The sequence below is a fragment of the Rhopalosiphum padi genome, chromosome 1, assembly GCF_020882245.1.
Source record: "Rhopalosiphum padi isolate XX-2018 chromosome 1, ASM2088224v1, whole genome shotgun sequence".
Lineage (NCBI taxonomy): Eukaryota > Metazoa > Arthropoda > Insecta > Hemiptera > Aphididae > Rhopalosiphum > Rhopalosiphum padi.
In genome coordinates, this window is record NC_083597.1 from 20349272 (window position 1) to 20363163 (window position 13892).

Genomic DNA, 13892 nt, shown 5'->3' on the forward strand with positions numbered 1-13892 from the left:
AAATAATATAATATATATTTTTTTTTCTTCATCACGCGCAATTTGACTTAAGTCTATAACGATGTATTGTCGACTGTCATGTTTGAATGAGTATTCGTAATAAAAATCACACGCACAAAACGTCCGAAAACACTTGTAAAACGTATTCCTAAACACATAAAACCGCGTTAAAACGTACGGTAAACAATGGCGCTTAATATTTCACACCTTTTCACGTACGTTCGACACGTTTAAGACATACGAAAACCAGTTATACCGCGCCACTATTGGAGGTACCTGTTTGAACCATTCAAGAAGAAATCTCCAAAATATAATATATAATATAAATATATAAACGCATATACCTATGTTTTAAGCACTTTTGAAGTGAAAGCATGCGTGAAAAAACCGCGTCAACCATGTTATATATTATTATAAATATTATAATATAATACAAATTTATATAGGCACACTATAGTAAAACAATAATATAGCAATAATAGTTTCGGGTCGGACGTTTACCGAAGTTGACCTTAGACTCTGTACAGGTGGTAATTGTTTAAAAATTGCAATAAACAAAATAATACAAATAATAATCACTAAAAATGTAGTGCTATTGACTTATTGTATTGGTACTTATTATATTACGTGGTATATATAATATATAATACGTGTATCGGACATATAAGTGTAATTATATCGGATTAACTTTGACTTTGGAACAGCGTATAGCCGCGTAGGTAATCTAATTTATATAGATTATAGTGTGTTATATTATTATAACCGTGTGTCGGAAGCTCGCTATATAAATAATACGAGTATTATATAGTATACACAACACCGCAGTATTACAGCATTTAGATTATACGATTTAAACGGATGTCGTCGTGTATATTATAAGTGTGAGGAAAAATCTATAATTTCTTTGCAAAAGTGATTGAATTGAATAAAAAAGTAGTAAAGGTTAAGTACATCAATATATTAACAAACTGTGGTTTTAGAAAAAAAAATGAACAAATAAATTAATTCTATAATACCGATGCTAATTTGGTGGTGCCCCGTTTAATGTATTGCATAGTCACATATAATATATTATGTTTAGCGTTTTGAGAATATCATCATGTAATTGCAGTAAATTAAATAGCGATAAAAATAATAATATAGTAATTTTTATAAAAAAAATAAACGAACAGCTGATATACTCATTTAGCCGTTTGATGCAACTTTTTCAGTTTATTTTTGAATTTGTGCACGCAAGTCAGTGGAAATCATTCGATAGATTTTTACTGTAATTGCTAAGCAAAAAAATCATACCAATAACGACAATAACCGATAAATATTATCTATTCAAATTCGATTTATCGTATTATTCTGCAGTTAGGGTTCGATTGCCTCGGACATATAGGTTATATTATACTATTAAATTATTATAATTATTTTTGAAATATTATTGAGATATTAAAATTTAAGTTATTGTGAGTTATAAGAAGAGAGAAAAAAACGAGGCCGCCCAAATGTCTAATAATAAAAATGTACCATCTACTGCGGGGCGACAATAAGTCCGTCGCCTATACAATTGTGCGGACCTCGGCGAGTAAGTTTATACGACCGAAAAATATGATGAGTCCCAGCACATAATATAATAATATATACTATGATATCATAGTATACTAATTTGATAAAGACATTTGGCCGGTTTGGACGATGCCGTGCAGTTCCTATTTATGTGTACGTTTATACGTGTACATTATACTATTACTAATATAATATAGACGAGCGACAATTATATTTATGCGCATCACCAGGCCATCGTGGGTGCGAGTGTGTCCGCCGTTGGTCGTATAAAATATCGTATATTAGCCCGCGCGCCGTACACAACTGATATGCGTACACGAGAGAAACTATTATTCTTCCCCCATACCCCCTCGTACGCAATCGCAGACGAGCACCACAACTCGTAAAAATTTATTGGGCGCCGTTTTCGTATATATACTCATATTAACGCGGCGGCGCGGCACACGGCGTTATACGTATATTATAATATTATATGTACATCATCATGTGTGTATGATATCGTATACGTTTTCTTTGTACAACCTATTCTATAAACATTCGTTAAACAGAGTTTTAAATTATAATATACTCGATGGTTCAATTAACTCTCCTCTTACGTTACATTCTCAGAAACGGCCGGCGCTTATAACAGCATATATAATATCATCACTATCGTTGCAATTCATGCAGTTGAATTAATATAACGAGTATAATAACGAATCGCCGCCCCGAGTGCACATTTTTAAAACGCACAGACGACGTCGATTGTATACACGTGCGTAACAGTTCGTGATGTTGTTAGGTCGATCCGGGACTGTTACGTTTTTGAGCTGAGCCGCGATATCAATTTTTCCTGAAATCCGATGAACCATCGACGTATTTCAATATTTGGCCGATAATAAGCGTAAAATCGACACCGATCCTAAAGCCTAGAGCTCCTCCTATTGCTGAATTGCCGACACCCGGGTAACCTATATTCAAAGTACAGACATCGTTATGATGAGAAAAAAAATAATAAATACAGACGAATATCGGATTTATTGGCGGTTAAAATATAACCATGATACCCGATAATGTAATAACCGACCTGGTCGATCGAATTCTAAAATATTATTCATTTTGTCTTCGACGTTTAAACGCTCGTGATGGTGTGAGTAAAATTAATGTAATATAATATGTTGATATAGTATAGATACGATTTTAAGGTGCGTGCACGAAATTATATCGACAAAATAATTTCTTTCGTAAAATATAATATTTAAATCGTCTATGTACGACGACGTTACACACCCGAAGTGACGGCGGTGTGAAGGACAACCAACACAACAATCGCCGTACAGTCGATTTCGCCCTCTCGGGACATAATAGTATAGCCGCGTGCAAGTCGAATAGATCCAGGCGCGTGTTTATATCGTAACATATATTATATTATAATAATATAATATAATGCCCGCCGTGCTCGCGTACATATTTTAATAATATTATAATTGTCTGCGTATAGTGTGTGTATTTTTAACGTTTTCTCAACAAAATCGACTCGGGCGCGATATATATCACACTCGTATATAGTGTATAGACCTCAGGGCTTTAAAACGTTATAACGAAAAAAATAATAAATACAATAAACAAAATCAGTAAACGAAAAACCAAAAAAAATGATTACCATTAATCATAATTAAAGATTAATAATAAACAAAAAACGTATTTGTAACGTAAACAATTTAATAACGTTATTCGAATTGGTTTTTGTTGGAATTAATCTTAATTAACCTACCTGGCCAACAAATTCTATAAATTGCGAAGTTCTTATATTACGGTGTGTTTAATTATTATTACAAATGACAATATAGTTTAGAAAAAAAAATGTATAATGTATTTATAACGTTAGAAAACCAAAAAATTAAAATAACGTTAAACGCGGGAGAAATCAAATGAAACGTTAAAATAACCGAAAACGGAAAACGATATATATTTTTTTAAGTTAAGCCCACCGACACACGCAAATACGTAATCGAAATGGGGATATATCCCCCCCCAGATCCTTTTTTTTAGAATATCTATAATTAAATTCCCGTAAGCACTAAGTTTTAAAAGATTTTAAGATAAGAAATAAGAATTCATGGATATTAAATATTAATATAATATCATAGTTGAGATTTTTTTTTTGATTTTTCTAATATAAAACTACGATACCTAGCTCATCAATTACAATATATGACAAGAAAATTGTACAGCTCATAGTTAAAATATAACACTGATAAATCTACGATTTACGACTCTAGATTAGTGTTAAAAGCATAAAATATATCACAAAAACGTGAAACATTGAAATAATATTATAATTTATGAAAAATATATTTAGCTTGATTTTATTGTTACTGTATTGTCTTTGAAAACCATTATTATACCATTTACCTCCTTTAATTAATTTATAATAATGAATTAATATAATATTGTGATCTATGAGATTTAATGGTCAATTGGGGGGGGGGCATAGCCCCACTAGAACGATAGTATAAACTAAACTTATATCCTAATCCCACCCAAGAACCAATTCCAAATTACGCCACTGTTCTGCGCCGATCGCTATCGTTTTGTAAAATCGTTTTAAAAGTGTGTACAATTATTATATTATTATAATACATACCCTTTAACACGTAAAATATATTGTAATGGGAACGGGTTACTGTTCGCGATACCGTTTGGGCGATAAAATAATAATATTGTGAACTGTACGACTATATACGACCTACCACATCGCGCACGATTGATAATATTATTTAGTGACCACTGGTAAACGTGCGGTAATCGATAGTTTCCAGACGATCCGGAATATTGTAATAATGACGTTATTATAATGTGCAGTGCGAGAACCACGTGCAGTGTCTCGGCGTGAAACTATACACGATAATGTATTATATTATTATATGTTTTATTATCGATACGTCTCGATCTCGGCAGAGCGTCTCGCGACGAAATCGTTGTTTTAATGCCGTGTAATTTATATTACCGCCACATAATATTATATAATATTATTATCGTTTATCGCGTGCCTGCAGAGATCGTCGTCGCCTCGCCGCCAATCACTGTCCGCGGGCGTAATATTAATGATACAATCGTACACATAATAACAACAACAATAATAATATATTAACGCGCGAATGCACCGAATCCGCCACACCTGGCCGACGTCCACCACCCTTCTGCCGAATCGCCTTTACTTGCCCCCCCACGCCCCGTCGCTACTCCCCCGTGCAACCGCTGCAGACTCCGAAGAAAGCCGGTCGCACTCGTACAAAACTTATCTCATCGGTAAATCTTTGCGCGAATCTCGGCCAACTACCGAGTTGTTGTTTGCTCGCGAATGCCACCTGTGCGTGTGTTCTCGTGTGTGTGTGTGTGTGTGAGCTGCGCGTGTACGCGTATTTTTTTATTTTTTTTTTTTTATCGTATTATTACATTTTACCGGTTTGACGTTTATGATATACGACCGGGAGGACGGACCGCACGAGTAGTTGCGTCGGCGACGGCGGTGGCGGAACCCATTCGTCCGGCGATGGCGTTGTTTCGCATTCGTTTTTATGGTGTCGCAAAAACTCCGCAAGACCGTTTTTTCCACCCATTATATTATATTAGCCATTAGGATAGGAATTTTTTTCTCTCTCATATTATAACTGCTGCACCGCAGTCTCTTGACGCCCCGTTGCAGTTTATTTTGTCACAGTCGCCGTTCATAGACGTATACGCGATCCAATAAAATACTATGGTCCTTTGGTTCGGTTTATATTTATTACTACATTTTATATGATATGAAAATTTTTTTGTTTTTTTTTTGCAAAACGAATGACGCGTAAATATATTAATATGCGATATAATGTACTATGTGACGGGTCGCGCGATATAAAAATGATATATTATATACCTATCGGTCGAGATTTTCCTTGAAGTTTTTATGTCAAAACATTTTTTTCAAATAAATGTTAATACGCTTTTATTATTATTATTATTATTATTATTATATTTCTGTGGGCGTACGTATTTAACACTGACACACAACTCGTTTCGGTTTCAATCGCGCCTTTCTCGACTGCACCGTTTAGCGCAGCTGCAGGTCTGTCGGTTTGACCGAAGTTCTGTGCGCTTTTTTTTTTTATTCCCATTGTTTGACGATGAATTCTACGCAATTATCATATTTTATGATATCAGCATGGCTCCAAGCTCAGACATTCGGACTGTACATAACGTACCTAATGTTACGTGAATATTATTAATGTTCTAATGTCAACGACTGGTATAGTCTATATTAAACATATTACATATTATATATATCAAAACCGAACGACGAGCTGTTTGTATTATTACTATAAGGCATTGTACTCGTTTATTGTTTTGGCAGTTAAATCCATCTTCGTTACCTACCTAAACTGAATAGGCACGGTCAACTGCGTTTAAATAAATAGGTACCTATACTTTGTGTTTTGAATAAAAATATGGAGATATTTACTTATCATCGTCCTCTAGTGTCCTGTTACTTCCTTTTTATTTATATTAAGTAAATATAGTTTAAAAGAATTCCAAAAAAGTAAACATTTTTACTGATTTTAATAATGTGTGTATCTATCATCAAATTATTTCAAGTGTGTATAATTTATTATAACATGTTATTATTATACCAGCAATAATACTTTTACGTATACCTATAAGGAGCCAGCGAAATCTGTATGACGTAGGACGCCTGCCGATATTATACACCTATATAAAGTATGATATTTAACTTTTTACTATTTAAAATAATTTTCATATAGGTACTTCAAATGCTTATAAAAACTATTTGTTATAAATTGTTCCACATTAATTTATACATCAACAAAAGTATTCTGCTCTATAAAATGAAATTAATATTAAAGGTTATCTTCTAAAAAAGTAAATACCACACATTTTTGTAAATATTTTATGTTAAAAATTATTTTAAAGAAAAACATTTTTCAAAAATCACCGTTATTTTTTTTAGTTTGGCCACTTAAATTAGTGATTCTGTAAATATAATTATTTATAAAAGGATTAGTAAAACTTGAACAAAAATTCACATTGAAATTCAATGTAGTTTGTCCATATATGGTATTTAGAATATGACTATTTATAAAGATCATAAGACGAGAAAACACAACATATATTAATAATATTATTACCAATGTCTAAATACTATAAATAAGATAAAGATGTCATACATTTTACTAAATATTATCTATATTTTTATCACAATATATTTAAATATTTTTTTAGCCTTTTCATAGGTCTACCTACTATTACTAATTTTATAGATATTATATTAATACATCATCGCTTAAGATTCGATTATTCGTGAAATGTATGCATTGTTATTATCGGACAATTTGATTATCATATTATTGTCATAATATTTTAAAATATTATTATTAATATATTATACTCGGTAAGTTTTATAAATTTGAAAAACTTTTTATCGAAACTATTATATTCAACATTAACGTATGTGTTACTATAATTACATTTATTATTATAATACATTATGAGTATTTTTATTATTCTGTTTGAAAAATATATTGATATATTTAATAGTTCGTCTATAATACTATTCAAAAACTCGTATACGAAATCACAAAAAGGGTTGTTTTCTACATGTATTCTAAAATTAAACACCAGAGAAGAAAGCCAGACACTTAGGGTCTTTGCCAATATTTCAAAAGTTTTTTTTTATTTGACACACCGCCATTGATACTAAACGTTTTTTTTTTATCGAAGGTAGTAACAAAATGACTACGTGTTGAAATCCATTAAGACCTAGTAAAAGAAACATACAATCTGAGAACTAATAATTATAAATTAAAAGGTGTTTACTATTTATACAATATACAAGTATGATACATAATTTAAAGAAACAAAAGAATATAATAATATTAGTAAGTAATAAAATATTATGTTTAGTGTCAAAATATTGACTAATGGACAAAAGTATATTTTATTCCACATTCTTATGTTTTATTTTTGAGGTTTTATTGTTTAGTAATAAAACATAATCACATTAAGATAAGAATTGAGTTTTTACTATTATTAATTATTCATTATAAATCAAAGAAAAAAAAGTATATAGTAAATAGTTATATAATGTTAAATATTTAATTGTGTGAAAACCAAACAACAATATAATAACATACGTCATTATATTATAACAACTGAAAGATACATTTGTATTAGCTCCAAAACGACTTAATTGGCAATTGTTCAATACTGTGTTTTCATGCACTTTAAATTCTGATGAGCAACGCGATTAACTTCCGTTAAAATAGTATTTGTGACCATATTGTAAGTGGGTATAAACCATAAATGTATCACACACAACTTTGGATTGTATGCCGTCATAATGGCGAAATTTTCATCATTTTTGCCCACACAATTCACGGAACAATGATAAAAATAGTTTTAACTTAAAACGTACACCGTGTTTTCTACGGTTATCGATGAATAAAGAATTAAAAAAATAAATAAAAACTTATATGTCGAATAAAACTGCGTTATAGGTTATTTTGGATATTGTTCATTGCGATCGCGGTGCTGAAAGAAATACACGTCACTATAATTGTATAAATATGTATTCAAACGCCTCAACTTCAAAAGTTAAGTGATGGTTCTCTTTTTAGATAAACAAATATTCTATTTCTGTATCCATTGAGGACAATAAAACTTACAATTAATCAATACATTGAAAATCTATTAAAGTAATTTTAGATTTTAAGTGGTGTAAAGAGGCTATTAGTAAGAACGATGTAATTTTGTTTACACACGACACACATTATTTATTATTATTTTTTTTTTTTTTTAGTTTTAATGATGTTAATTTCACATTCTCATCTATTTAATAAGATACCATTCTTTTATGTCTGTTCCATCGTTCTATGGCTCTAATAAAAGAAGCAGTACTGTTTGAAGTACGTGAAGATATTTTAATGTGTATTGTATTTGCGCCCTCTTAAAAGGGATTAAATGAATTTCGTCTGCTGTGAATATCTGATCACGACTTATTAAAAGTAATGTAAAAGGCAAAACTATCTCATATGCATGATAAACAATATGACAAACATGATAATATTACGGATTCGTCCTTATTTTTGTGCACATAAGAGAAAAGTATTTTACAAACGGATTAAGTAGATTTAGGTATAATATTGATATGTACGTAGGACAGTATAACAGAACTTAGTACAAAAATACGAACACACGGTATTTTTTATGATTTATTTTGCCGAAGACACGTATGTTGTACAGAATCTTGTAAACAGGGTACCGGATTCTGAGTCTATATATACCTGTATAGGTTTATTCAAAGAATTAAAGAATAGGTACTCGTAGTCGCATGCAATAATGTGAACGAAATTAATACCGAACGCAATGCATTTCTGAGACACGTGAGCTGTGTGCGTACGTATAAGTGGGCAGTGGTACGAAATTTACCAAACCCGTTTCGAATTTGAGACAGCGTCGCGTATACCTATACATACTACTTAAATGGTTCGTGTGGAAAAATTCTACCAGGTTGCTTAATTTCATGCACAAACTATGCCCGGCAATTTTTATTTTTTTTTTTCGATAAGAAACCTTTTAAAAATAAGCACAGATAACGTTTTACTGTTTAATGTGGCATAATAATGTATTACTAAACAAATGACAAATATTTAAATATTGCGTTTTATCATTGTAAATGTCCATTATTATAAATAAAGGTAATATTTTAATTTGAAGAAAATATTTAAAAAAAAATTTTTTCGCGTATATCAGTACATATACTTTTTATCTATAAGCCTCCATTGGTCATAATGACGTATAATGTTTAGTGCTTTAAAATGTGATTAATTTATCTTTACAAGTATTTAAATTGTTTCTGAACAATAATTTAATGTAGGCATTTAAATAAATACATGTCCATCTTTGCTTTTCGAACCATTCAAAAAATAATTATTCGAAGTATAGGTATAATATAGTTAAAACGTATATATTTTTAATTTTTATTATGGTCAATTCTGCAAAAAGCACGTACCGCTAGGCTAATACACAAACCAATGGCATAATTTGTGGAGATTTTCCTGAATACGGTCATACAGTACTAGTTCAATTATTTATCTTAATTTAATGTTTAAAAATATTTTTCCCAAAAAAATGTTTTAAAAAAACCATAAAATACTATACAATAATTTATTATAATAGTTCCGTTCCAAAATATAAAAAAATAATGATCAGAATGTGACTAATGGAAAGGAAATTTAACCACTTTACCACCCTAAAAAATGCAAAGAGTCATAAACAAAATGAACATTCTTTTCACAGAAATGTCATGGACGCTTTGTGAACAATAATAAGCAATAACGTGTATATACTGCTGTCCCGATTTAGGAATTTATATCGACTGAAAACTGCACTCGCGCGTTTTGTTTTTTATCCTATCAAAGGATTGTTGAACGCGTGTTGTAATATTAGGCTATAAAATATAAATTGCATATGAAGCTCTCGACCACAATTGCGCAAACAATTCTTCGAAAGCTTTTTTTTGGGGGGGGGACTATTGAATGAGTCAGGGCAGAAAATTTGGAATTCGTCGATTTGATGCTCACTGGCAAAAAAACGGCGCATCGCAATTTATCGTTTGTCCGTGATGATTAAAACGACACATTCGGAGTATTAATAATTAAAAATTCATTCGTTTAATTGTTTCATTTCGTCATAATATTATACAGAATATTTATACTTAATAATTTATATAAACGTTTATTACGTGTATATCAACGGTAAATTATTAAAATTGTTATGCTAACGTTTTATGTGGTTTGTTGCAGAAGGATTTCGAGGATGAATGCGTGTTCAACGAGATGATCGAACAAAACCATTACAACACGTACTCGTCGGTCAAGTACACGAACGACCGACGCACCCTTTATCTGGCGCTCAACAAGCGGGGCACGCCGCGCAAGGTACAGATAAAAGCGGACGCGCCGCTTGGCAAGCTGTCCACGTATACGCGGGTGCTGACGCAACCGGTGCCGGCGGAACGGGTGGAACGGCTGTTGGCCAACCGGCGCCCGTTGCAGTCGGCCGAGTGGCCGGCGTCCATACCGCACGCGCACCGTCACCAACACGCTTGTCCGCCGCACGTGGGACCGCCGCACGCCACCGCCAAGCACCGCAAGTCCCAAGGCCGTAAATGCCAAGTCAAAGGCGGTGGCGGCGGCGGCCGGAAGAAGAACAAGGACGACGGGAACAGGGACAGCGGCAGCAGAGAGGACGAAGACTGCGGAGGAGGCGGAAACAAGAAGAAGAACAACAACCGGTGTGGCGACGGTGGCGACGAGACCAATCACCGGAAGGTGGACGCCGCTGGCCGGAAAAAGAAATCGAAAAAACCCACGACCGGCGGCGGTAAAGGCGGCAAAGGCGATAAACCGCAACGGCAACACGGCGCTAAGGCCGGGAAAAAATCGGAGACGGACGCTCCGCCACCGGAACCCGTGGTCGCGGTCCAGCCCGCGGTTACCACGGTTGTCGCACCGTCGTTGATCGTCGACGCGGACGGCGGTGGCGGTGGCGGCGAAGACGACGACGACGACGACGACGCGGCCGCGGCTTTGGCGGCCACGGCTCCGACAGACGAGTTCCTACATTTTAACGACAATTAACCGTAATAATAATAATAATAATAATAATGATAATAATAATACAATAATACATAATATTACACGCACATTAAAATAATATATTATTGTTATTACTATTATTGTCATATTATATTTATTAAATACAAATATACAGTACTGCTTTTCTTATAATATTATATAATATAATTATCATTTATTCTATATTATTATTATTATTATTAATGTCGCGTTCGCCGCGATCGGTTCACATCGACCGCGTTCGACCTACGACCACAAAATAATATATATATATAACGTAAATATATTACAATATTATGCCTACTATACTTATTACTTATACTTTATCCGAAACTACATAGGTGTTTATAGTGTTATACAATATATATATATATCCTCTTAAGCTGTACGTGCATGCATGCGACCATCGTTATATTTATAATAATATATTATACGTCATATTAAAAGTACATAAACATTATGATATAGTTGTAAACTTATTGATTATTATATTTTTATTATACGCGACCCGAAAAAAAATTACAATATTATCCATAAAGCCTGCCCACCCGCAGCTCAGGTCCGTGTAGAATCATCACACACGCCGTTGCCGCCGATCACGAGTGCTTATATAATAATATAAATATACGTATTTCCCGCGTCTGGAGTCTATCCGCAGTTATACCTCCACCTCGCCCGCCCGCCCACTCAGGATTTCAAAAGATATCGTTAACCGTTTTTTTATTTATTTTTTTTTCGTATATACTTCGCAGCATCACCCATCGGTATTCAGTGAACGTTCAGTATTCTTCGGTATAAAATTTACGATAATAATATTAAAATATAAGTATAATGTATAATATAATGCATATTGGGTACGATTCCTGCAGATTTGTATATATTTCCGTAGACTTCCCCCGTACAATGTGCCATTTTTAAGTTATAATACAAAGCGAAAAACACGTTAAATTCATTTATCAATTTCGTATTTTCCTGATATTACCCATGTCATAACTCCGTATTGTCGTGTCTTATTCTGAATGACATTGTACACCGCACGGTAAAAATATATATAGACGAAAAACTTGTCCGGCTCTATCAAATGTAGTAGGTATTCTAGCAAGGCATTAGAACGCGCATGCATTAACGTGTGTGTTTAGACAATATAAAAATTTGTTTACATTCCAAATTTCGAATAGTATAAAATGTACGTGACAAACGAGCAGCGTTTTAAATCGTCGCGACCTTATGTTATTATTAATAATAATAATAATAATAATACATTCATACCAGTCCGATTAACGGCGAATATTTTATTATATACCAAAGTTCGTCCCTCACCGAATCTAAAATACCAATTCGTGAAATCTCGCGTGCTTGAAAGACGCAAAAATGTTTTTGTAAAAATAAAAAATACATTTTTATACCAAATAAGTTTATATAATATTTTAGTTTTCCTATGTTGTACAAATTTATATTAAATTCTCATTTTTTTTTCAATATGTAATTTTTAAATGTGCCTGACTAGTTTTATTTAATGCATACATTAGCATTACGATATATATATACATTATTATTTATTAACTGTCCGTTCGCGGTAATTTAAAATTTTCCCATAGCGATTTTAATGAATATTAAGTGAAAAATATGAATTTTTTTCCTAAGAAGTAAAATATAATAGTGATTTTTGTACTCTATATTTTTTTTTAAATATTACAGAGAAAAACACCTAGTCAATATTCGTTAAATAAGTGTTTAGATCATTGGAGAGAAGTATATAATACATGTAAATGAAAAAACAAAATAAACAATATTCTGAGTTTTGTATTTTTAGAGATTTTGTTTTATTCTTACTTATTCATATTATTAATTAACGTAAAAATCGTATACACCTCTCTCCGGTGATCGTGGAACTAGTGTGTTTATTACTTAAGTATTAATTCTGAAAGCGGCTCGCGTTGTTGTGTCCATCGTATTATGTATGTATTTGTACTAGATAATATTTTATCTATAACACTATTACCTGTATAAGTATATCGCGTATACTTATATTATAGTCCATCATTGTTTATTTATACTACTACCATTTATATGTTCCCAAAAATGATTGTTTGTGTTAGTTTGATATTGTAACCATTGTAAAACAAATGTTGTGACCAAAAACGAGAAAAAAATCAAACCGTTCAAATATAATATTAAAGTACCTAATATCATTATGATTTCATTTTATTGTAAATAAATGTCAGTATTTTTAAATGTTCCAAAAATATATTTATTCAACGTAATTATATACATTTAAGTATAAAGGTACGTGTGGTTTATTTAATACTCTGTAACATATAGTATATTATATAGGTACTATAAATGCGTACGTGACATAATAATTTCATGTTCTGTTTACCTACTTAAAACTGTCTCCTGCTAATGGAATTTATTGTGTACGTGTAATAAACATTTTGTCCCCATGACAAATATTACAGCAAAAAAAAAATAAAACTATTTACACTTCTCAAATCGTAATAGCGATTTAATATCGCAACGCATGGACGAGATTCGATCTTTAAGGACCTATCGGCAAAAGTAACCCTGCGGATACTCGACCAAAGCGCCGAAAAGTGTTGCATAATTTAACACAATATGCAGATAACAGAAAAACACCGATATAAGCGTGTAGATACCTAC

At 32.3% G+C, this 13892-nt stretch overlaps 1 protein-coding gene across 1 annotated transcript in view; it reads left to right on the forward strand.

Annotated features, from left to right (window-relative positions):
* LOC132932130 (uncharacterized) overlaps window positions 1-13520 on the forward strand; it is a 73792-nt gene extending 60272 nt beyond the window's left edge. Inside the window, exon 3 of the mRNA XM_060998357.1 lies at window positions 10398-13520. Within this exon, the coding sequence (XP_060854340.1) occupies window positions 10398-11234 (837 nt within the window). The 3' untranslated portion in view covers window positions 11235-13520. The remainder of the gene's footprint in view (window positions 1-10397) is intronic.
* The last annotated feature ends 372 nt before the right edge of the window (window positions 13521-13892 follow it).